At 40.2% G+C, this 26,100-nt stretch overlaps 2 protein-coding genes across 2 annotated transcripts in view; one reads left to right on the top strand and one right to left on the bottom strand.

The window, feature by feature from the left end:
• The first annotated feature begins 3,097 nt into the window (after positions 1 to 3,097).
• LOC127626808 (LIM domain-containing protein ajuba-like) lies at positions 3,098 to 13,369 on the top strand. Its single transcript, XM_052102908.1, has 8 exons — positions 3,098 to 6,728; positions 7,931 to 8,032; positions 11,498 to 11,565; positions 11,927 to 11,989; positions 12,076 to 12,206; positions 12,430 to 12,481; positions 12,586 to 12,654; positions 12,784 to 13,369. The coding sequence occupies exons 1-8, from the start codon at positions 5,252 to 5,254 to the stop codon at positions 12,883 to 12,885; spliced, it is 2,064 nt and encodes a 687-aa protein (XP_051958868.1). The 5' UTR covers positions 3,098 to 5,251; the 3' UTR covers positions 12,886 to 13,369.
• A 274-nt stretch (positions 13,370 to 13,643) lies between these two features.
• Positions 13,644 to 26,100, bottom strand: part of LOC127626742 (apoptotic chromatin condensation inducer in the nucleus-like) — a 34,109-nt gene continuing 21,652 nt past the window's right edge. Inside the window, exons 7-17 of the mRNA XM_052102779.1 lie at positions 25,108 to 25,243; positions 22,537 to 22,582; positions 22,274 to 22,401; positions 18,847 to 19,002; positions 18,130 to 18,289; positions 17,789 to 17,934; positions 17,305 to 17,412; positions 15,864 to 15,971; positions 15,387 to 15,738; positions 15,061 to 15,158; positions 13,644 to 14,975 (exon numbers count right to left, since the gene is read on the bottom strand). Of these exons, the coding sequence (XP_051958739.1) occupies positions 14,628 to 14,975; positions 15,061 to 15,158; positions 15,387 to 15,738; positions 15,864 to 15,971; positions 17,305 to 17,412; positions 17,789 to 17,934; positions 18,130 to 18,289; positions 18,847 to 19,002; positions 22,274 to 22,401; positions 22,537 to 22,582; positions 25,108 to 25,243 (1,786 nt within the window). The 3' untranslated portion in view covers positions 13,644 to 14,627. The remainder of the gene's footprint in view (positions 14,976 to 15,060; positions 15,159 to 15,386; positions 15,739 to 15,863; positions 15,972 to 17,304; positions 17,413 to 17,788; positions 17,935 to 18,129; positions 18,290 to 18,846; positions 19,003 to 22,273; positions 22,402 to 22,536; positions 22,583 to 25,107; positions 25,244 to 26,100) is intronic.

Raw genomic sequence — 26,100 nt, 5'->3', positions numbered from 1 at the left:
TGTCTGTCTCTCTCTCACTCTGCGTGCTGTATGTCTGTCTCTCTCACTCATTCTGCGTGCTGTATGTCTGTCTCTCTCTCACTCTGCATGCTGTATGTCTGTCTCCCTCACTCTGCGTGCTGTATGTCTGTCTCTCTCACTCTGCGTGCTGTATGTCTGTCTCTCTCTCACTCTGCATGCTGTATGTCTGTCTCTCTCTCACTCTGCATGCTGTATGTCTGTCTCTCTCTCACTCTGCGTGCTGTATGTCTGTCTCTCTCTCACTCTGCATGCTGTATGTCTGTCTCTCTCTCACTCTGCGTGCTGTATGTCTGTCTCTCTCTCACTCTGCGTGCTGTATGTCTGTCTCTCTCTCACTCTGCGTGCTGTATGTCTGTCTCTCTCACTCTGCGTGTTGTATGTCTGTCTCTCTCTCACTCTGGGTGCTGTATGTCTGTCTCTCTCTCACTCTGGGTGCTGTATGTCTGTCTCTCTCTCACTCTGCGTGCTGTATGTCTGTCTCTCTCTCACTCTGGGTGCTGTATGTCTGTCTCTCTCACTCTGCGTGCTGTATGTCTGTCTCTCTCTCACTCTGGGTGCTGTATGTCTGTCTCTCTCTCACTCTGCATGCTGTATGTCTGTCTCTCTCTCACTCTGCATGCTGTATGTCTGTCTTTCTCTCACTCTGCGTGCTGTATGTCTGTCTCTCTCTCACTCTGCGTGCTGTATGTCTGTCTTTCTCTCACTCTGCGTGCTGTATGTCTGTCTCTCTCACTCTGCGTGCTGTATGTCTGTCTCTCAATTTTCAATTTAAAAGTACTTTATTGGCATGATTGTGTTTACATACAATATTGCCAAAGCATTAATACACAAAACAGATAATGACAAGACAAATAATAATAATAAAATGGTAACACATAATAATAAAGATAGAATTAAAATAAGGTGCCAGGTAATGAATAAAATAAAATAAAAACTATAATAGCAATATACATTATACAATATAAAATAAAATACGCATTTAACAGGACATTATGAACATAAGTAAATACAAGTACTGTGAATGAAGTACATTAAGGCAGTGACTGGTTTCTGAGGGTGTGCAGCTCAAAAATGAATTTAGCTGCAACTGATGCATGATGGTCCTCCCCCAGTAACACCAGCATCTTACCTGTTTCTGCTGAACTGGAAAACTGTGGTTTGAGAGTTGAGATATTTCTCTCTCACCTCTGTAAATTTCTCACAGTGAAGGAGAAAGTGTGCCTCTGTCTCGACCTCACCCGTGTCACAGTGAGCACAGACTTGTTCTTCCTTTGGAAGCCATGTTTGTCTGTGTCTGCCTTTTTCTATGGCCAGACTGTGATCACTGAGTCTGTATTTGGTGAGGATCCGTCTCTGTTTTGGATCTCTTACAGTGTGCAGATATTCTGCCAGATTATATGTTCTGTTTAGGGCCTGATAACATTCCAGTTTGCTTTGGTTTTTACTTTCATTTTCCCAATGGTCCAAATATGAATTTATGATTTGGTTTATTCTGATCTGGTTTTGTTCAGCAGTGCTGGTCTGAAACTGATGTTTGTTAGTTGTTAGTGGGTTTGTGCGTTTCAGAGCCAGCTGACAAAGGGGACTGGTTTTAGGCTTCAGCTCTTGGGTTTTAAGGGCTTCATGTTGCAGTGTGTTAGGGGAACTTGAATTTAGGTGTATGTCTTTTTTTGAGGGATCGTTTTTCAATATGTATAATAAGGGGGTATCTGCCTAGTTCTGCCCAGTATGCATTAGTAGCTGTTCTTCTCTTAACTCTTCGAATGTTTCTACAGAATTCTGCATGCAGGGAATCTATGGGGTGTTTGTCCCATCTCCAGTAATCTGCCATACAGAGTGGACCCCAAACCTCACATCCGTACAGAGCAATAGGCATTATAATACTATCAAAGATCTTACATCAGATTGTTACAGGAATGTCAACTTGGGTAAATTTTCCCTTAATAGCTCTTCTAGTTCTCTCTCACTCTTCGTGCTGTATGTCTGTCAATTCAATTCAAATGAGCTTTATTGGCATGACAAATTGTACACTGTATTGCCAAAGCATTTATATGAGCATGAAAAATAACAGAGTAGAACAAATTCTGTATTGAACAAATGTCTGTCTCTCTCTCAAAAGTGTAGACACAAGATTTAACAATATGCTTGTTAACATGTTCTGTGTAAAGTTATATCCAATTTTACAACTTCGTTGCCATGACGATGTAATGTCAACAAACCCCAAAACACTAAAACGACAGTAAAAATGACTATTCGACCAACTTTACAGCTCAAATAATACACAAGTTTTAACCACATAATTAATGTAAGGGCTTTTATAAATTATAAGATTCACATTTCTGCTTTCAAACCCTCCAAAAACTGGTCACATTCACTTCCATTGTAAGTACCTCACTGTAACCTCGATTTATTATTATTATTATTTTTAGGAAAATATATTTTAAAATAAATGTTTTGTGGTAATCAAAATTATGCCACAAATGCTGAACCCGGAATATTCCTTTAAGCCAGAGCGCTTCTATCATTTTTAGCTACAATGTTAGACCCAAATGCATAAAGCGGCGGGCCCACAGACATTCTATGGTAGTACACTGTCGAGCTGACCAGAGGCCGTTTTTATGAATGGTTGACGAGATGCTTTAGTGTGCTAAATAATCTTTTTTTTTTAGGCAACAGCTCATCACTTAATGAATCAACCACCTAGTGTAACATGTAATACACTAAACAATACTTTTTGCGTGAACTATGTGTGCCGTTTACTACGATTAAATTGATGTTTTATTTAGCAACGGACAATTTTGCGACAGGCAGGTATCAATTTACGGCTCTCCCCATTCCATTTTATACTATCCGCAAACGGCGCCTTACTGTCGTAACACGCTAGTTGACCGTTACGCGCTCTTCCGAGGTAAAACACAGAATTCAGTTTTAGAGAAGAATAAAAGATCTCTGGCGTGAGTTATTTTTTTTTCTACCAGTAGATGATGCTACGATCGCATTAAATTTGTCTGATTCGCCTGCAGAATAAACTACACACGGATTATTTGAATCCTTATCACAGCAGACCAAACAAAGATATACCACTGATATATAGACGCGTGCTTTTAGTTGTAAGAGTTGATAAAGGTTCATTTACTTAAAATTTTCTATGCTAATGTTTTTATGTCTCGAGATGACAAAACACAACGGCGCCTCTAGAGCTTAAATGGTACATTGCCTTTCACCACCGCCGCAGACCTTCATTCCTCCTGTGTATCCGAGCGAGCAGTGCTGCTGCTGAGTAAGTGCAGAAAAATTCCCGCGTGAGCTCACAGACAAGTCCGCACTTGCAACCCAGCGCGCGGCCGTGCGCGCTCCCACTAACCGCAGGAGACAACACAAGAAAGGGAGGAGGGAGCTCCAGGGTAGGGAAAATGTGGTTTTAAACAATAGAACAGCGCTAGGTCTTTTGAGGGTCTCGGTGGGGTTGAATACAGTAACCATACGACAGCAGGTCAGTTGTCACCGGAATTTACGACACTCGGTAACTATGGAGCAGTGAGAGGCATTTTCCGCGAGGGAAGAAAGGAAAAAACGGCCACATTGTTGCGCTCGCGAAGAGCACACATGCGGCCGACTCACGCCATCCCAGGGAACGTGCAGATATCCTTCCGCACATTCCACAGACCAAAGGCACGAACAATTAGACCTTAGGGTTGGAAACGTGGGACACAAAACATTTTAGGGGTTCTGTTGTTTATTTAAACACTGTTTAAAGTCATACAAACGACATTTACTCGACTGTCCGTCACATTCATACAAACATCTGAGGAAGCTGCAAACAAAAGAGGATCCACGTGATAAGGGTTGCTTCTTGGATGCTCTCGGCAGTTGAAATGCTTTTCCCCTCAAAGTGTTTCGTCGCAATGACAATGGATACACTTAAAACATTTAGCTGTTATGTTAAGGTTGCTCCTGGACCAATAGGACGCAATCTTGTAAAGAAGTTGTGCTGTGTGACGAAATAGTGGGATATGCTATTCATGCGCGGCGCCCGGGGGAAAGGTGTTCCGGTCGGGGAAATAAGCCACAGAGGAAGAAAGGGGGAGGTAGGAAAAATTTTGGAAAGAAAGAAACTGTACGTTGAACATTTTGGTGCACTTTTTCCGGCGTAGAGCGCGCAGTGCGTGTTCGTCATTGTCAGTATGTTTGGGTGAGCGACATGAGAACTTCTTTCACTTTTTGAAGTTGTAATTATTATTATTTATTTATTTTTTACGCGCTTTTGGAGACTTCCACAATTTTATTTTGGGAATAATGATCATTTTATTTCAAACTGGACTGGGCAAAGTGGAAATCCAGCGGGGAAACGGTAGACTTTGATCTGCCGTGTACTCTTCGGGCGGAACAAACGCTTTTGGGTTCAAAGAAACGAACCAAAATGACCCGCACAGAAAAGCGTTTCAACTTGCCCGTTTTGAAAGCCGCTAGTTGAGACAAAGTCTCCGCTTAAGCTGTGTTTACGAGGACCACGCTGGACGGTTCAGTATTTGATCTCCGTTCTTCTCTTTAACTGATCGACAGCTCCGTTTAGTTAAATCCACTGAAACAAAGCCGGCGATTACAAGACTTGCATCCAAACACAGTTGCGACGGATCAGTGTTACCGACGGGTGGATTTATTGTTATTTAGGATCAGTTCTACAGGGCTGTGGCGTGCATATTTGACGTTGTCCTGGACGAGAAGTAAAGACTCTTTGAAACCTGACTGTAAACTGTGTTTTCCCACACATTCATTTGTTTACTGCCGAAGACAAGGCCACAAGTAGCTACGAAAGGGATCGCAAACAAATGGAGTTACATGCTCCTGTTCACACGCATGTCCAGCAAATACTTCACATGCAAACTGCTTCTGCTGAAGTCTGACCTGTGCGACATGTAGCCTGCAGAAAATGACATAAGTGTTTTTATTTATCTTCAAAGTTAAATATTTATTTTTTAGCTCAGCACAAAGTATTAGTTTTTAACAGTCGGTTGTTGTTGTTGTTTTCTTATTTTGTTATGTCTTGTTTGGATGTAAAGGTTACACAGTCCATCTTTGGTTCTGTTATTTCATCTGCGGTTGAAACACTGTATTTCACTGTATTTATGGCATACACTATTTAAACGTAAAGCGTCGTTTTCAGGTGGCATGTAAGCACAATTCAATTTGTAATTCATTTTATATTGTAGTTGAGCTAATATTAAACACAATGGATCGACTAGGCAGCAAACTGAAGCAGAAGTTAAAACTGTCTGACTCTGGAAGTGTCAAATTCAGCAAAAAGAAAAACGAGTTGGCTAATGCAAATAACAACAGTAATGGCAACAATGCCAGTAATGGAAATGTGACACAGATCAACCCAGCCGTGAGTACATCTCCGTTTCCACTCTCCTCCTGCTCCACCTCTGGAGAGGTTTGTGGACATTCAGGTGGAAGATCTGGCAAGGGGGCCGCTTCTCAGCGAATCACACCCTCAAATACCACCTCGACCACTGTACCTGAAGAATGTGGGCCTGTAATTGAACATCTCCCCTCTACTCTTGCCCCGCTGCGGCGCCGGTCGCCCCAGCAGAGAGCGTCATGCTACCTGCCTGAAACTGTGGAGGGGCGCGGAACCTGTGACCAGGTGAGGAGAGGCGAAGGTGACCCACAGGGGGCGTACAATCCGAATTCTCGCATAGCCTTGAACCAGCGGCGTTACTCGCTGGAGCTCCAGCAGCTTGTTCGCCGTCAGCAGCTTCTCGCCCAGCCACCACCGCTGTCTTCCGTACCACCTCCGTACCTGACACACAACTCGGCAGCACGTTCAGCTGCCACGGAGCCCAGCTTCCTGTATGAACTAGAGCGCCATAAGCGCTTGTCCCTGCAGGAAGCTCTGTTCTACAAGCGTCTGAGCTCTGGTGGTGAACCCTGGGACAGTGGCCGACCTGCTTCCCTCTCTCACCCCCCACAGAGGACCCATGACAGTGGAGTAGGGTTTTTTTTCTTCCCCCCTGCGCCAGCATTAAGCCCTTGCTCCTCTTTCAGTTTGCAGGAATCGGTGTTGGCGAGTCCTCGCTCGAGTTTTGCTAGCAGTACTGCTAGTGGAGGTGGTGGGAGCCCCATGGGAAGTCGGTGCAGCAGTAACCGGACAAGCGGCATCAGCTTGGGCTATGACACCCGTCATACACCTGGGCCTGCCCAGCAGCTGCAGCTCTCCTCTACCCAACTTGGTGGCCCCACCTCATGTCAGGTGTACCCTGTATTAGCATCTGGGATAACAGGAGCAACCCCAATGGAAGTTTGGAGGGACTATCTTGAAGGGGTGTCAGGGGTTGGAAGCTGTGTGCATGACAGTCGTCACTCGTATCCACCTGCATTGTGTGCGCACGCAGTGACCTACCACCGTGCTGATCTGGAATGGGGGGGTACTGACCAGAGAAGATCAAGAAGAGATGCGGTGGGTGAGACGGTACGGAACTCTGACTTGCCAGGAACCCGTTACCAGCAAGAGCTCACCCGCCTGCTGTTGAGAGATGCTGTCCTGGAAGGAGAAGTTTTACGTGGAGGTCTGACCCTAAAAGAACAGTCCATATCCAACACCGCCAACTCTGCACCTACTACAGCCCCTTCTGGAGTGCCAGGGAAATCCCTGGAGGAACAGACGGCTGGGAGGGATTTATCGATGGACCGACAGGAGTACTTTGGTGAGATCACTAACTATTTCTTGTCCTGTTATGACTGATGATGTGTCTCTGGCATTAGCTGTGATGTGTGATGTGGTGAAATGAGGACTGCTTCAGACCTGCTAAAACTTGCAGAGGCTTCCTCTCTGAGACTAAAAGCTGTTGAGCGATCCTGCCATCATCAAGACGAATCCAGTCAGATGATAAGTGCAGAAAATACACACTAGGCTTTATTTTCAGCTCATTTCTCTAACTAACCATAATAACTAACTTACATGTCACTGAGCAAATATATAACCCCTCCACCCAAGACTATGTAGAGTTCTGAACAGACTGCACAGGCAAAAATATCTTCCTATAGCAAGCGTAGTGATTATGCATGACCCCAAATTACAGGCTCTGTTCTACAGTGGTCATACCAGAGAGTGGTGAGTAATACAATAGGACAGAGGCTTGGTTAAGAGGAGGGTTCAGTGTGTGTGTGTGTGTGTGTGTGTGTGTGTGTGTGTGTGTGTGTGTGTGTGTGTGTGTGTGTGTGTGTGTGTGTGTGTGTGTGTGTGTGTGTGTGTGTGTGTGTGTGTGTGTGTGTGTGTGTGTGTGTGTAAGAGTGAGTGAGTGAGTGTTATTGGCTCATGGCCAGGCACCGTTTGAGCGAGGGTATGTTCATGTGTTAGCGTGTGCTGGCGTGTGCTTGTATAGTTCAGGTATTTGAGTCCTGAGGGAAGGCTCTCTCACACACTGAATTGAGAGGGTTGGGCTTGTGTTTGTGCCTTCTGTGTGTGTAGCACTTTTTGTTGCAACAAGGAAATCTCTCTGTTATCTGAAAAGCACCTGTGTAAAGTTGAAGACATTACCTCATTCAGACACATTACTGAATTGTTTTCATTACTTTATCATGTAATGAATTGGTTTCTGAGCTCAGATCAGATTTATTAGTGTGTGTATGTGTGCACCACCGTTACTACAAGAAACAAACTCACTGGTTGTTATTTTCAGGAAAGATCATACAATGCTCCACAGACATGTATTTGTGTCCAGACAGATCCGCCGCAGTATTTCTGTGTAATTGGTATGATTGGATAATGACCATAGCGTCGTAGATACCCGTTTGAGGTGTGCGTTTGTATGGGAGGAATGCCTTTAAAGGGTGTAGTAGCATCTTGTTTTTGATGCCTCTGTTTAGTGTACTCAGACTGTGTTTGTGGTTGTATGTTTGCTTTCAGGTACATGCGTGAAGTGTGGTAAAGGTGTATATGGTGCAGATAATGCCTGTCAGGCTCTGGACAGCCTCTATCACACCCGTTGCTTCACATGCATTTCCTGTGGTAAGTTATCAGTCACCAATAAGTCATGTGAGTAATTATCATGAAAGCTATCAAGAAAATGTTCTGGTCATATTTAACAAAACTAATCTGAAATTATATTTTGCATAAAAGAAAATAAACTATATAAAGAATAAAATAAAATGGAGCCTACATTGTTTTTGTTTTTTTGCCTTGTAATAACAATTTTCAGGACACATAAAGGTGCACTCAGTAATTCTAATCCAATACACTTTTTGTTAAATTCTGCAAATATCTCCTCACTGTCTGCTAGCTGTCCGTTCTGTGGGTGGGCTGACAAGAAGTCTAGTATTTCTACTGCACTGGCTCTGTAAATGGGACAAAAACAAAGTGGATCATACCGATCCACACAATCATACCCCAGCCAATCAGAAACGGGGTGGTTATTGCGTGTGCACAGGATGGGGGGTGGGGGCAGAGCGAGAGGAAAATTCATTAGAAAAGCAACAGCAAATCTGGCTGATGCGAACTTTCTTAACTCTGAGGACAAATGGCTGAGAAACAGACCAAGAGAAAAGGGTCAGATGACTATAAACTAAAGGATTATGATAAGTCGAGGGCTAGGAGTGGCGTCAACATCGGCAAGGCTTTTCAGAGGTGGAGAGACTCCCGAGAGGTAAAATGAATGAATTTGGGGGGCGGAGCTTCCAAAGGAGCACTGAAGGGAGGGGTGTGTTTGTCATGGCAGTTGAGTTCAAATATCAACAGTGTTTCTCAGGAATCGCTGAGTGCACCATTAAGGACATAATTCACATTGATGTAACATTTTCAGACATTTTACAGACATGTTTTTACTGTAAAAATCATGCAATTGAACAATTATTAACAAAAAACTGAAATAAAAAGTGAAAATGCAGTACCATGAGAGTACTACTGTGATGTATAAAATCATTTTACAATTTCAATAATATTTAAAAAATAATCATGTTACAGTAATGACAATATCATAATGACCATATTTTATTTGCATTGCTTTAATGAATGTAAACAATGTGAATGTCAAAACTATTGTAAAAAAATATAAACTGTTTCATTTTCTAGAAGATATATATACATATACAGGTCCTTCTCAAAAAATTAGCATATTGTGATAAAGGTCATTATTTTCCATAATGTAATGATAAAAATTGAACTTTCATATATTTTAGATTCATTGCACACCAACTGAAATATTTCAGGTCTTTTATTGTTTTAATACTGATGATTTTGGCATACAGCTCATGAAAACCCAAAATTCCTATCTCAAAAAAATTAGCATATTTCATCTGACCAATAAAAGAAGTGTTTTTAATACAAAAAAAGTCAACCTTCAAATAATTATGTTCAGTTATGCACTCAATACTTGGTTGGGAATCCTTTTGCAGAAATGACTGCTTCAATGCGGCGTGGCATGGAGGCAATCAGCCTGTGGCACTGCTGAGGTGTTATGGAGGCCCAGGATGCTTCGATAGCGGTCTTAAGCTCATCCAGAGTGTTGGGTCTTGTGTCTCTCAACTTTCTCTTCACAATATCCCACAAATTCTCTATGGGGTTCAGGTCAGGAGAGTTGGCAGGTCAATTGAGCACAGTAATACCATGGTCAGTAAACCATTTACCAGTGGTTTTGGCACTGTGAGCAGGTGCCAGGTCGTGCTGAAAAATGAAATCATCATCTCCATAAAGCTTTTCAGCAGATGGAAGCATGAAGTGCTCCAAAATCTCCTGATAGCTAGCTGCATTGACCCTGCCCTTGATAAAACACAGTGGACCAACACCAGCAGCTGACATGGCACCCCAGACCATCACTGACTGTGGGTACTTGACACTGGACTTCAGGCATTTTGGCATTTCCTTTTCCCCAGTCTTCCTCCAGACTCTGGCACCTTGATTTCCGAATGACATGCAAAATTTGCTTTCATCCGAAAATTGTACTTTGGACCACTGAGCAACAGTCCAGTGCTGCTTCTCTGTAGCCCATTTCCTGCACACGCCTGTGCACGGTGGCTCTGGATGTTTCTACTCCAGACTCAGTCCACTGCTTCCGCAGGTCCCCCAAGGTCTGGAATCGGTCCTTCTCCACAATCTTCCTCAGGGTCCGGTCACCTCTTCTCGTTGTGTAGCGTTTTTTGCCACACTTTTTCTTTCCCACCGAGGTGCCTTGATACAGCACTCTGGGAACAGCCTATTTGTTCAGAAATTTCTTTCTGTGTCTTACCCTCTTGCTTGAGGGTGTCAATGATGGCCTTCTGGACAGCAGTCAGGTCGGCAGTCTTACCCATGATTTCGGTTTTGAGTAATGAAACAGGCTGGGAGTTTTTAAAAGCCTCAGGAATCTTTTGCAGGTGTTTAGAGTTAATTAGTTGATTCAGATGATTAGGTTAATAGATCGTTTAGAGACCCTTTTCATGATATGCTAATTTTGAGATAGGAATTTTGGGTTTTCATGAGCTGTATGCCAAAGTCATCAGTATTAAAACAATAAAAGACCTGAAATATTTCAGTTGGTGTGCAATGAATCTAAAATATATGAAAGTTTAATTTTTATCATTACATTATGGAAAATAATGACCTTTATCACAATATGCTAAGTTTTTGAGAAGGACCTGTACAGATTACACACAACAGGTCAAATATTTGGAAACACTTATTCTTTATTATAATTTTTCACATTTTAGATTAATAGTTAAGTCATCAAAACTATGGAATAACATAAATTTTTGATTTTTTAGTCACAACATAATTCCCATAGTTTAATTTATCAAAGATGTGTTATATTTTAGCATCTTCAGAGTAGTCACCCTTTGTCTAGAATTTGCAGACATGAACTCTTGACATTTTCTCAACCAACTTCTTGAGGAATCACCCTGGGATGCTTTTTAAACAGTATTGAAGGAGTTCCCATCTATGTTGGCCACTTATTAGCTGCTTTTCTTTATTATTTGGTCTAAGTCGTCCATTTCAAAAACCTTTTATATATATATATTTTACACACACACACACACACACACACACAATTTTCATTTTGTAATGAAATTAATTATATTTTTGTCTACAAAACTAATTTCAAGCATTTAAACACACCTTCAGATCAAAAGATTTTTAAGATCATGAGAAACATTTCAGTCGTGTTTCAAAACTTTTGACCGGTAGTGTACAGTTGAAGTCAGTGTGCTAATGTGCTCGCTCTATTTGTGTCAGTATCCGGGTGAATCTCAGGAAATCTGTCAAGAGCACCTCCTGGTTTAATGTATGCTTATTTAATTAAAACACACCGTATTACAATACAGAGAATCACCATAATGGGAATTACAAAAGTAAAATGCCCTGACGCGTTATGGTAATGAGAATTTTTGGGTGATTGATAACAGTAATGAGACTTAAAAATAAATTATTTTGGGGGAAAATGTAACCAAAACATGTAGATTCCTCTATCATGATCTGGACATGTCTGTCTCTTCCCGTTTTTAGGGCGAACTCTCAGAAACAAGGACTTTTACAATGTCAGTGGCGCCGTGTACTGTAAGGAAGACTACATGGTAAGGAAGACCTCTGGTTAAAAGTGATTCATTTTGAATTGTGAGATTTATTTATGTGGTATTTCTAGCATTTGTCTTGGTAAGTGTTTTAAGTTATTTAGTGGACAACAAATGTCTTGTTGATGAGGGAGTTCAACAGAGAATGGCCAGACTGGTTTGAACTGACAAAGTCTACAGTAACTCAGATAACCACTCTGTACAATTATGGTGAGAAGAATAGCATCTGAGAATGTTATTCTGTGATGTGGGTTGACGCTGTTTTGGTGGCACGAGGGGGACCTACACAATATTAGGCAGGTGGTTTTAATGTTGTGGCTGATCGATGTACAATGAATGTTACATAACTTTTTGCTATTTCCAGTTCTCAGGCTTCCAGGAGGCAGCTGAGAAGTGCTGTGTTTGTGGTCACCTCATCTTGGAGCAGGTCTGTAGTGTCTGTGTGAGCTCATTTACGATGTTGGAAAACAGTATAGATCAGGGTGTTCACACCTGTTTATACATTTAACTCAGATTCTACAGGCTCTGGGGAACTCCTATCACCCAGGATGTTTCCGCTGTACTATCTGCTCTAAGTCTTTGGATGGAGTGCCATTCACAGTGGACTACAGGAACAATGTCTACTGCGTCTCTGACTACAATAGGTCTGTTAAGTTTGAACAAGGCAATGAATGGCATGGCCAGAATGAGATTGTATTAGTTGTGAGCTATGTGTTAGGACATCGTCAAAAATTGTTGTTGAAGGTTGGGGATAACATATTACAAATAATGCACATTATTTTTCTAGTTTATTTATCCAAGAAGAGGGAGAAAAAGATACAATACTTATAACACCCCCCTTTACACTTTTGCATTTTTTGTCCTTAGAATATTTGCTCCCAAATGTGCTGCCTGTTTACAACCCATCTTACCTGCTGAGGTAAATAATTCCCTTCTTGTAAACTGCTTTCAATTAATGCTAGTGATTTCTGGAGGACATTTTAGAGGTATATTGATTATGTTTGTCTGGTGTGTCTGTTTCAGGGCAGTGAGGAGATTCTCAGAGTGGTGTCTATGAACAAAGACTATCACTTTGAGTGTTATCACTGTGAGGTGGGTATTTAATAGTTTGGATAAGCTGATCGTCATGTTTGGTTTCATTTCAGATAAGACCATGTCTGTTTGGGAAAAAAAGAATGTTATCACATAGGCTTGTAATCCTCCCTTACTCTCTTTCTTTAGGAGTGTGGGAAGCAACTCTCAGATGAGCCTGGATCTCAGTGCTTCCCTATGGACTCCCATCTCCTCTGCCACTCTTGTCACATGAGCAGGGTGTGCACATGACATCCCCCCTCACGATACACACTGAAATGAGAACTAATGTGCCAGACCAACACAAACTTTGTACTGCCATATGCACACTAGCGATCACTGTAAATGTTGTGTAACCACTCACTCTCTTCTATGCCAACTCCATGTTTTGAGGTCATAGAACATTTCAAACACAAATCACAGCACTTGTGAAGGTAATGTTGCCCCCTAGTGTTTGGGAAATGCACCAACTGAATCCTGCTGAACAAAAGTTCTCTGCGCTTCAGATTATTCACATCTGTTGAGTTATTCACTACACTGAGCGTTAAAATATCACAGAATACTCTTTTACTCCCATATCTGCTGTAGGGAAAAAACAAGGGACTTTTTTGCTTATTTTTCTATATTTAATATCACTAGCAAAGATTTTGCACTTAAATATGTTTACCTATTAAGATTATTATTTTTTTTTTTTTTAAGAAAGTGATTGCAAAAGACTAAAAAGCTTTCCTGTATCTGTTTTAATTAATAAACTGTTCACTCTGTATTCTTGCAATTTTCAGTTCAAACACTACACCAGGACAACTCAAATATGAATTACAGCCATAAAAAAAACGAGCATTTAAGATACAAAATCAGTTTCCTGACAGTTGTCCAATACTGACTTTGATATCCTCATTACAATAGGGGGGTGGGGTAAAAATCTATTTTAGGAAATAGACAAAAGGTATCCACATTTCTGACCATGATAACTGCTACCTTTCTTTAATACGCTTGAGAATTAAAAACACAGAAACAAAATGTCCTTAAGTTTTTAATGATTTTGTACATTCTGCACAGTCATAAAGAAAATAATCCAAAAAGAGAATATTTTGCAATTTGTCTTCAAAACTAAAACATTAAAATTGTAATTATTAAAAGGCCTCTTGCCATTTTCTCTATAAAGGTTATATGTCTGCCTTGTATGATTCACAGAGATGAACTGTAAACAACTTCATAAGACCAGGACAAGAGGAGGACAGACGAGGAGGGTGAGGTGGTGAGATGCATTAAGAATCTCTGTCTAATGAATCCTCTACAGTGCGGCTTCTTTACTGGACATCAGTAGTTATTTTAAAACATTTAGATCTTGAGAGAAAAAAAAAGCATGTCAGCAAGGGCTGGCTAAAATATGGGCCAACACATTTGGGTGGGGACTTTTCCCATTCAAATGGAAATTCTGACCAAGTGGATAAAATAAAAATTGTAAAACCACCATTTTAAAGCCAAAGAATTTAAAGTCCAATAATTACACACTGAATTATCTACACACCAGGCTAAAGTGGCACTAATTGAACAAAAACTAAAGTGGAGAATCTGGGGCTGAGAGAAGAAAATATATTATAATTATTATAGTCTTCCTAGGCTTTGGTGTTTGTCAGCCTGACAATCGACACACTCACATATTCACACACTCTTAATTAATTTAGAAAATAAGCCAAATATTACCAGTCCTGTGGAGTTTCATTTGAGATTTATTAAAACAAAAAAAAAGACTGCATCCTCTTAATAGTGCTGCTTTACAGCAGATTAATCAGTTAATGAGTGGAAAGACTGAGGTATGTGCTGATGTGCACAGGAGTGAAAGGCTGATGACATTACATTTGGAAAAAGAAAAGTATGTTAATGTGTCAAAAGGACTGGCATTTTATACTTTGAGCCATCACCACGCAGGCAAATCTGATCTTACAAATCGCTCCCACACATTACACTACACTACACTCACACACATTCACTCAGCGACGTCTATCTCTGGAGATGTTGCTACGGCTCTGTGAGTTTCTGCTGCCCCCTGCAGTTTTGGAGTCACTACCTCGGCTTCTGTGGCCATCTCTCCTCCTTTCTTCCTCCCTACCCCTTTGTCTCTCTCTTTCTCTCTCCCTGTCTCTATCTTCCTCAGCAGAACGTCCAACCAAACCACCACCACCTCCTCCTCCACCCCCTATGTTTCCTCCCTCTCTGTCACGGCCTTTTGCTTTCTCCTGACGCTCCTCTCGTTTTTTGTCCTCCTCATCCTGGAGTTCCTTCCTCCTCTTCTCTCGCTCCTTGATTCGTTCAGCACGCTCCAGAGCTCTCTGTGTTGCCTGGAAAGAAACAGCAAAGACTTTAAATGAGACTGAGGAAGTTTGAGATCATTTAGTTCTGTCACTGTGTGAGTGTCATCCTGACCTGTTCCTCTGTGAGGGGTAGCCAGTATATACAGGGAGCTGCTTTAGTTTTGTGGAACAAATCATCAAGAAGTTTTGCAGGAGGCTCTTCTAGTTTACCTGGCGAGTGAAGGAGGTTGCAGAAATTAGAGAATGGCAAAGCAAGTCAAAAAAGGAGGATGAGACGAAATGCCACCAGTGATGCATATGCTTTGCAACAATACTTTTAGATGTACAAATTGTAAATATATTTATTTTTTCTTTAATTTTAACATTGTTTCTAAAAAAAAAAAAGTTTGGAGGCTTGCAAGAGTTAAAACCCCAAACTTCTGATTATCTTTTCCTAACCTTTTTTTTCTGTTCTCTTTTCTTTACTTCTCCCTCTGCGCCTTCTGTCCCTGTCCTGTGACCTTGACTTTTTGGTTGCGTCTCTGTCCTCTCTCCCAAAATCCTTCAATTTATCCCGATCCCATTCGCGCTCCGAACGAGTCCTCTCTCTCCTTTCCATTGCTCTTTCTCTCTCTGCCCATTGGTCTCTCACAGCTGAAGCCCCATCATCTCTATTTCTTTCTCGTTCCTTTTCACGATGGGTGGGCATAAGTGGGGGAGGGGCAGTGGGACGGATAGGAGATCCTGAGGCTTGAGGGTCATGAACGTCACCAGCACGGTTACTAGACACGAGACCTTTATGGAAGTTCAACTAAAGAGAACAAAATACACCAAAAAGGGAAGCTTGCAAGATGAAAACGAATGAAGAAGGGTACAAGAAAATGTTGACAGGAAAGAAAGCAACTGAGATGGTTTAGATAGAAAAACTGTTCAGACCTCATCTTGCTCACAGAATTCCACGCGCAGTACTTTAGGATTACTGGCAGGCCATTTTACACCATGCAGTGCTTCTCGAGTGGCCACTGCTTCCTCTTTACTGGAGTACTGAGAGAGGAAATGACATGGAGATTGAAAGAGACAGAAAGGAAAAAAGAGAGTTCAGAAATGGTCTGAGGTTTCATGTAGGCATTAATAGAACAGAAAACTATATATTAAAAAAAACATTATTTTGAGAATGAGTAACGATATTTCATTTTTGGTACTCATCGATACAGAGTCCGATACCTTGTTTTTTCTCCCAAAACTCCATATCAACCGTTTATTCCAATTTTATCATTAAAATGGTGGATAAACGATTTATTTAAAACCATTTTTTATCAATTGAAGTGCTTATATACAGAACCTCATGGCACAATCCAAATGACAACATTGTAGTTATATTTTGTCCAGTTTAGTAACTGTATTATACTTAAGCAGTATCTAACATCTTTGCTGCATAACAGAGCGTCACAGATGTTAGATACTGCTTAAAGGGTAACTAAACCCTAAACCAACTTTTTTTAGTTAATGATCTGTAAGCATGGGGCTTTATTAGTACTGGTCATTGATTCAAGTAATTTTTTTGACATTTGTGTATAAAGTGTTTTAATTCTACAATATATGGTGTAAAAACGTCTGAGTGCTGCCCTCTTCAGGTTGAACGGTGGCTACTGCAGTTGAATTTTCCTATTGGCTGTTGCGGTACTTCGTGACGTAAGCGGTGACAGCTGACGTAAGCAGGTTCCAGCTCACCACGCCAGATTCATGTACATGTCGTCTTGCGACCGTGTGAGGAATAATAATAACAGAGTCTGACAGCAGCTGTCAATTAATCCGTCACTACGAGTCTCAGGTGCCCCCCAACCCCCCACTCAGCCCCGCACTCGGTTCGTTCCCTCTATCCCCGCCGGGGTCTGCCCACTTTTCCAGCATTTTCAAATATTTTTAGTGGGTGGAGTCAGACTCTGAGCAGGTGTTTAGTTACCCTTTAAGTATAATACAGTTACTAAACGAAAGTTAGTGATTAAACTGCAAAAGACTGCCATTTAATTAAATATGTACTCTGTATATGTCTCACCCTACAACATGAATTTGCACCCTGTTTACTATGTCATCTGCAACAAACAGCGTGAGATTCTCATGATGGTGCCTGTATGAGCCTAAGAGGAGCTTTAAAAGTGTCTCCCACACATTCTCAAGTGCTAACATTTTAATTTTATCCAAACTATACATTTATCTCATTAAATCGCAGCTTTTGTAGTTAAATAATCTCACTCGAGCATGACATGATTTTAATTTGTGGGCTGAATGTGAATGTTGTAATGACATTAGTACGTCAGATTGTATCGGTTTTTGGCATTGGAGCATTTTTATGAGTAAAATATCTAAGGAATCTTACCGTGACATAACAGTGTGATTTGATCTTGTCAATCCAAAAACCCTCCTCCACCAATGTACCTGTCTGATTTAACAACTCCTTCAATTGTCCTAAGGTAAAAGGTCGCACCTAGAGCAAAATAAATTAAAAGGTCATGGGATATAACATCAGCAAAATGTCTAATGACACCACCTAAAACACAAAACATATCTGACCCTCTAGCATTATATAGCAAAGAAAAGTTACTGAAGAAACTTAAGGATGCAAATAACCCCTGGCATTTTCAGAAAAATCTGTCAAAAAAAACAGATGTTCTTAACTACTGATGTCGTTGTAGAAATGCACTATTTTTAGTCAGACATTATTATTGCGGTCAATGCTACAATTTACACTCCATGTGAGCAGACAACATTCGTACATGTACTTTAAAATTTATTTTTTTTATTGTGCATCCATACATTAAACTGCAACAATGAGCCGTAACATGAGCAGAGTGTCCCCTCACCAGGTTGCAGACGTGTATGATGTTGGAGGTTTTTCCGTGAGGTGGCGACAGATGGCGACCTGTTCTAATGGGATCGTCTATAGTTATGGACACGCCTGATTTCTGCTGACTAATTGAGCGTCGAACCAAAGAATCGTTGGGAGTGACTAGGAGAAAGAGAGAAATATATTAGCCAGTAGCTAAATTCCTGTTAGCAGGAAGGAAAAAACCAAGATACAAGTACACCAAGACTACAAAAAAAATAAAGAGGTTGTTCAAAAGAAAGAATCTGAACTTTAGCTATGAACAGACTTCATGTCATAAGCAGTTTGAATGACACAATTTTTTCAAAGGATAGTCACCTTTTTTAACATTTCCCTCATGTGTTTCCATTGCATCAGAGGAGCTCTCCAGTTTCCTACAGCGTTTTTCCTTATCTCCTTTTGCCCATTTTTGTTCTTCCTCATCTTCATCACCCACCATCTCCTTTTGCCCATTCTCATATTTATCAGATGAAACGACCTGGACCACAGTTGAGAAATTAAAATAATTAAAACAAAACATTTGAACATTAAAGAGTTGATGACAACATTCTGAAAGGCTTTTGGGAAGTCAATAGCATAATACACATTATGTTCAAAATGGTAAAATATATTGTCCCCTGAGAACAATAAAAGACGCCGCTTTGAAATATGTATTCTTTATATTGAGCCAAGAGGTCAGTTTTTGATGTTTTGATCTATTGGTGAAGCGCCCCCCTCGTTAAATGGATTCACAGGTCAGAGTTCACCCAACTTGAACATTTGTCCGCTGCAGAACGTAATATTTCTTCGCACGAGCTTTCATTTCCGGTCTCCCGCATTCGAATGCGCTTCAATGGGAGAGAATGAAGTACGAAGTGTCGTGTGACTGGGGCTTAAGCCGTTTGATGCAACAATTTAATTGTGGGAGTCACTGTTCCATTTTGCCTGCTCCCTGTTCTGGTCAAAATGTAATTGTACACATTTTGGACATATTTTTGTTTCTCAAGTCAGCAAGAACCTTGTGGCCAATAAAATATGAATTTTTGGCATGCTGACCTGTGTCACTGTGCGTCTGATCTTGAGGCCCTGGTCCTCCTCTGGTTCCTCCCGGTCATGAGGCCTTGCTGAATCCTCATCCCCAGAGAGACGTCCCTCACCTGGGTGCAGTTCAACCACTGCCTCCTGGAGGGGCTTGATGTCTGGAATCAGTGTCTGGAGGAGAGGAAGAACTTCTTTGTTATTACTTCCAAACAACTACAAAACTAAGCACTACCAACACATAGTAATAGCATCTTCTCAATTAATATGCTAATCAAGTTATACATCAGTGGTACTCAATACTACCCTTGGAGGTCCACCTTTCTACAGAGTATAGCTACAACAACTCTAATCAAACACACCTTAACCAGCTAATCAGTCTTTAATGTGCAGTCACACTAAACTTAAAGCACTACAACACTAGAGACACTGCAATGAGTAGGTGCAATATGATATGACATCACACCCCAAGACTTTCCGTTTTGATTCAAATAAAAAATGTGTGCCGCCAAAACAGTGCCAACCCGCATCTCAGAATAACATTCAGAGATGATATTCTTCTCAGCACAATTGTATAGAGCGGTTATCTGAGTTACCGCAGACTTTATCAGTTCGAACCAGTCTAGCCATTCTCTGTTGGTCTCTCTCATCAACAAGACATTTCCGTCCACAAAACTGTTGCTCACTGGATGTTTTTGGCACCATTCTGAGTAAATTCTAGAGACTGTTGTGTGTGAAAATCCCAGAAGATCAGCAGTTACAGAAATACTCAAACCAGCCCAAATAAAATCATGCATATACGGGTCAGGAGCTTCAATTAATGGTTCACATCAACCATAATGGGCTGGTTTGATGAGTACATGGAGTTGAGCTCATGCTACTCTCTCCGATCCACGCACATATTACCACACACCCCATTTAGAGCAAGAACCAATTTTTAAGCATTTTTAAGGTACCTTAAACCTTTTTCCAAGCACATTGAAGCTTTAAATATTATCTAAATCTAAATGTTAACTGAGAAATAGTCAATGATAAAAAAAAAGCATCTTCTGTGATTTCAAGCATTGCCTAATCTATCTATCCATCCATCTATACATATCAAGAATTAATTTAAACCCACACACAGTGAAGTCTAGAATCCTTAATATGATTACAACCAAAGTCTTGCATTAAAACAAATTCGGCAATGCTGGTTATCTATAGGGTGTGAATCACAATTGGTTTAAACAAATCTGGGTTAATGTGCTTATTTTTTTCCATGTGGAAAATGCAAATAAATATCAAACAGATTTGGCTATTTTTAAAGAAGGTTGTTTTGTGTGTGTGGTATTTCTTTAAACACTTAAAATAAAAGGAAAAATTCTACATCTGACATTTTGTTCCCAGCTATTTGAATAATGGCTAAAAGAAGACTGCTTTGAAAAACAAGCTATTAAGTGACAAGATATGTGATGCATGTGGAATCTCACCTCTAATTATGCACATCTGCAGCAGAAATTAATTTAATGTGATTGTTTTCCCCCACACCAGAAGACCACATGGCTGCAATTATCAGACTGATTTAAAGAATATTATATTATTAATATTGAATGAGTTCAGCTGTTCTGACAGCTAAAATATGTAGGCTAAGCAATAATTGTAAAGCCCAGCTGGAGCACCAACTCAAAACTTAGAACATGTAACACAGCTTATCAGTAAAATAGGATTTCTGCAAGTTTAAAATGATAAAGTCATGTCTTCTGCTTTGAGTTATTTGAAGAATAATTTATATATAAATATACATTTGTGATTATCATATTCAAATCGGTAAATGTGCCAACATATCAATGCATAGCCGATAAGCAACATCATTTAACTACAAATTGTACTAAATTATTTAACGTAAAGCTTCATGCAGGGACGTCATGACAACTTTTACAAGATTTCAAAAGCAAACGTTAATAATATACTACTGTAATGCAATATTAAATGATTATTTAAAATTGTTTAATACTACAACAGTAATATTTCTGTCATAATTTCATTACATTCATGAAGCACTGGTAATATTAAACCTTTTTTACAGTAAACTTAAGATATTTGTATTTCTTGCATAATAAAAAAAAAATCCACTTATTTGCAATGTGGTTTAATGCCACCACCTCCTCTTCTGTGCCCCAGTTTCACAATTACAAGAATGTTTTTATTTTGGTGAAAATAATGTGATTTCGTAGCACTTCGCGTTCTCAGCACACATTATAGAAAAAAAAAGCACAGTGCACTGATAGCAAACCAAACTCAAAACACTACCGAGAAGGATGGAGTTTGTTTGGGCCATTCAGTGTTTATGGGGTTAATAAATTACACAGGTCATATCGCAATTTCTATTATATTTTTATTAACTTAGCCCAACATACATTGATTTTCTGCCCAACTTTTAAGTATTCATCTGATGACACATATTGATTGTAAACTATTCCAAAGTAATTTCAAGTTTTAATGTAATCTTTAGCTTGGTGCTAATAAGTGCAAACATCCAATTATGTCTTTTTTTTTTTTTTTTTTTGCACACTTAGGAGGCATGATTCCCTTATTGTTGATCACTCCTCCTCAAATTAATTTTACTTTGTTTCAATTTCTTCAGCGGCATTTTACCACAGTGTAAACCTGCAGGACTTCCGTGTGCATACACCATCAAAGCAAGTTGCGGAGTGGCGCATGTGCGCTCTAGAGACACCACAAACATAACGACTGTATAATACCTATTTAAAATTCTAAATAACTTAATATATTTTATAACTGTCGACAACCTAAGGAAAAATCAAGCATTTTAAAAGGAACATAATAAAATTCAAGCATATTTCAAACCTTGAAAACCGTACTGTGAAAATAAAGCATTTTCTAAACTTTCAAGACTCTGCGCGAACCCTGTTGTTAGTACTGTACTTATCCAGCAACTAATCTCGCTTTATTGCAGAAGTTCACTTTTTCATTAGTTCCAGGCATCCATCCACCAAACAACATGGTCTGCATTTTAATACTGACATTTCATGACAATAGTATAAACTTTAATCGTGTTAAAGTCACTATGAATGAAGCACCTCCTGATGTTGTTTTGAATGCGTATGACAACTAGCCGGAAATGTTCAAAGGACCAAGACCACTTCCTTCAACCGACGAATAGCCTTTGAAATGGTCTATTGCCACAACTGATCATGGACTAAAATATTTGATTCAATTTAACCATGAAGCTGCTAACCAGGTTCACTTGCATTTACAAGTATTCATTCTTTTTGCACTTTATGGATCCCACTTGCAAAGTATAATCAAAGTCTAGACCGTTAAGGCTTTACTTTAAAATTATAGCCAGGTGTAGTGGAGCAGCGCTGGAACTATACCCTACAGGAAAATGGGCAACTAGGAGTAGAACCCCATCTAAAAGGCAACGATTCACTTAAAAATTCACCTTCAGCGATTCAGTGGTAATGCTGATTGACGGCTTCTTGGCGGTGACAGCTGTACTGGAACCCCACCTTCTCTTCCTGTTGGCTCCACCCACAGACTCAGTCTCAGCCGAAGCATTCTCTGCTTTATCTGCAGCAGAGAAAAACACACATTTACAAAATTGTACACAGAAACAGACACACATTAGCACAAATAACTGGTGCATTATAGCCGAATCTAGCGGACCATACAATTCGTCATCGAAGAATTCACAGACACACTTACTGCTCAACGAGATCTTACGGGCAGCAAACGATTTTGCGGTGGAACTCTGAAATGAAATAGAAAGGAGGAGAAACGAGATCCCAATGGATGTGTGGAGGGAGAGATGGAGACAGACACAACAGACAAACGAGACGTTGGAAAAAGGAGGGGAATGAGAAAAAGGGGGAGGAACAAATGCACAGCATCAGTTAAACCAAAAATTTACAGATTGCTTTGACAGACACAAACTTATGATATCCTTCCCCTTGCAATGCTATTGCCCTGTTTTTAAAATAGTTTGACATGCTTGACCAACTTCCCTAATTTATAATATGTACTGTAAAATACAGATACTTCCCACCCAAGCTTAAATCACTATCAATTTACACTTAAGGATTAACAAAATAAAAACAAATCTCAAACTCCTGAGACCAATTTTATCATAGCAAAAAAAGCCTTCTTTCCACCTTATTTTATTTAAAAACAAATACATCTTGGGAAAAAAAGGGTTTTCCTGGTACCATTGACACCTGATTCCTCTCTGGCTCAGCTATGGCCCAACCGTACAGCAGTGTGCACTGTATCTAGGCAACAAAGTCCAATCAGAGGAGGCTGAGGAGTGAGGGCGAGATACGATCACAATTGAGTGTGCTGATTGGCCGGCTGACAGGAACTGCTCTTTTTGCAGCACATTAGGTTTCAATGGTCATTTGCACTTGTGAGGTTTGGGAATAATGATTCAAATGGTCTTTGAAAGTCTTTGAAGGTTTGGTTGGGTGTTTAATGAGAAGTGGAAGTCTTTGGCAAAAGATGGATGACAGGAATTTATAATAGAGAGAGATATCTCTCCAGCCCATGTAAACTTGATGGTAACTTGTGCATTTTTGATGGCATGACTGTTCACACCAAGAATAAATCCAGTTTAATTTGACGAGCCACAATTCTGGTAATCATCACAATGTGCATGAAATAACATGGTAGTCCTTTTTTACACACTTGCCAAAGACAGTTTCTCTTTTTTTTTATATATATATATATATAGCAAATAGTCTCATGCTGGATAATACAGGTACTGTCCACATGCTCATCATCAGGATCCTTGAGTATCTGCAAAATTTTATTTCCATATAAACTGGAGCTTATAGTTCTTAAAAACATTGCAGAATATCCATTTGGATTTCTCTGAAAAGGGCACAATCCCTTCAAAAAAAGTCACTGCATGCAATTGATGGCTGTCGAAAAAACCGGACCAGGCAACTGATGAGACCCGAAATGTAAAGGAACAATGACTAGTAAATCCAATGGGTAGTCCATAAGCCTTGTTTGCCAGCTCAGAGTGATTGAATCTCTGAAGTCTGAGATCAGTCCACAGGCATGTGAGAAACCGCAGATGGCTGTGCAATGAGTCTTTTTAGATATCAGTTTATTGATATAAGCCCAGAAATGTGGGCAGAAATAGCGGCAGCTGTGTGTCCAACATGTTTACAGGAGAAGTCCATCTTGCATTTTTTGTGCTTGTGTCTTGCATAAACACTTTGAAAATGTCTTTGTAGATAAGCCATGGCAGGAAGCTTGCGGTGTTCTTTCTTTTGCAAAATGCGACTGAAGCCTCCCACATCTCACCAGTGCTTTGCCTTCTCCCAAGCAGTCCAATCAGGAGGCCACAACAGTTTCTATGACGAGAGGCAGTGGCCAATGTTCCATCAGGTTCCACCAAGCTAAGTGTGCAGTGGCGACTCTGGGGGCCTAGCTCAGGTACAGCCGAGACACTTGGGCATAGGGGGCAGGTGATGGAGGTGGAAGAGAAGAGGTGGTAGCAGAATGCAGGTACCAGTATGAGCAATGGAAGAGGGGAGGGCACCTTCACAACAAAGCAATCAATGGGATTTTAAACCACAAAACAGTCATACTACCAGATCGAGAGATAATGAGAGACAAAACAAAACAAAAGTGAGAGATTTACAGAGTTGTAGAGTGGAAGATAGAAAGAAATAGCAGGAATAAGGGGGGGGGGCAGAGTGTCTAAAGCCTACTTTTCTCACTACTCTCTGTCAGGGTTCATAATCTAACATTCAGCTCATTACAAATCATATACTCTGGGCTCTAACAGGTTGATCTCAAATAGTGCTTTTAGCTCTTTTAGACTTATTACAAAAGGTCAAAATGTATATTACGGCAGAATTTTTGAAGATTTACGTTTTTTTTGTGTGAAGATAAACATATGTATAGGTCTATTTGTTAGAAACATGAAATCTGAATTTAAAACTCACATCTTAAATAAGCACTGATTTATCTACTCTCACGCATAATGACCAAAAAAAAAAAAAGTGTCTAATTTCAAGCGTTATTAGCCAGCCACCCACATCCCTGACACTCTAAAGTCACCACTGCTGCTACAGAGTTAGGAGGGATCGAAAGTAACAGAAGTGTAGAGAGTGAGCGATATTCTTAATACCCAACCATGAGCTAACCTTTCAGAAAGGGACCTGAGCTAACTTAGACCCCCCAGACATTAAACTAGAACGGCCTCTAAAACTTAAGTTACTCAAACCCACGCCCATTCTGGTTTATTATTTCCACCAATCTCCTTACCTCCTCTGCGTGAGTCTCACTGGCATCTGCCCCCTGGTGGCCTGACTGTTGCTTGGCACTCTCCAAGTCAGAGCAGCTCTCCAGCTCCATGGCAACTTGGCCTGTAGGCTCAGAGAGAGTTTCCTGTTTTACCTCCCTAGAGAGAAAGAGTCAGAGAACAAGAGAAAGAGAGAGACAGAAAGAGACTGAGGGGTAAGTTGGCTGGGTTGCCAGGGATAGCAACACTTGCAATCGTTGAAAGTGGAAACAAAACATCCATGCTGTCTGATTCTTTAAGATTACAAATAGAGGGAGAACAAACTAAACTCTTGTTGTCCTTTCCCTAAAAAACATCTGTGACCCAGGACCATCAATGCACTATAACAGCTGATGACCTTCATTATCAACCATCAGTTCTTTGTACTAATAATAACTTTCATTAATTACCATCTATACTCCGTATAATGCCTCTAAACTTCCTATTCATATAAATCAGTGTTTCCACTTGTCTTCACTGCATGCAACAAATGTAGTAGACCTTAGCAAATTAACCACTATCAGGGGAATTGAACCACACTAGGGATGATGAGGTGTCAGTATTTAAAGGTTAGATCACTATCTGATAATTTTTTTAAAATCGCTGTTAACCGGTTTAACGATATTTGCACATTTTTCTGTTATGCAAAAGCACTGATGCAAAAAATGCTTATCATATAACAACTGAATGTCTAATATTTCTGGAGGATATGTGGATGCTAAGGGAGGACCTATAAGAAGAAAACTGATACACACAAAAAAATAACAAAATTCAGTAGCTGGGTTTCCATCAAAATGTTTCGAATTTTTAATGCACATTTCTGAAAATTAGACTAAAGAAAATGGTAAACATCTCGAATTCCCATGAACTGTGAATGCGCATTATCTTTGAGGGAGCCCATATTTTTGTCATGGAGCAACTGAACGTCCTCTTTGCTTTGGGGAGTTGTATTTGCTGTAAAAAATTTAATTGTACAT

The sequence above is a fragment of the Xyrauchen texanus genome, chromosome 1, assembly GCF_025860055.1.
Source record: "Xyrauchen texanus isolate HMW12.3.18 chromosome 1, RBS_HiC_50CHRs, whole genome shotgun sequence".
NCBI classification, from domain to species: domain Eukaryota; kingdom Metazoa; phylum Chordata; class Actinopteri; order Cypriniformes; family Catostomidae; genus Xyrauchen; species Xyrauchen texanus.
The sequence above is the reverse complement of the archived record's forward strand: the minus strand, read 5'-3'. Positions and strand labels throughout refer to the sequence as shown.

Coding starts and splice junctions, on each gene's coding strand:
- LOC127626808 (XM_052102908.1), top strand. CDS start 5,252: ATGGATCGACTAGGCAGCAAACTGAAGCAGAAGTTAAAACTGTCTGAC. Junction 11,566..11,926: donor ACTGTAAGGAAGACTACATG/GTAAGGAAGACC, acceptor TGCTATTTCCAG/TTCTCAGGCTTCCAGGAGGC. Junction 12,655..12,783: donor TTGAGTGTTATCACTGTGAG/GTGGGTATTTAA, acceptor CTCTTTCTTTAG/GAGTGTGGGAAGCAACTCTC.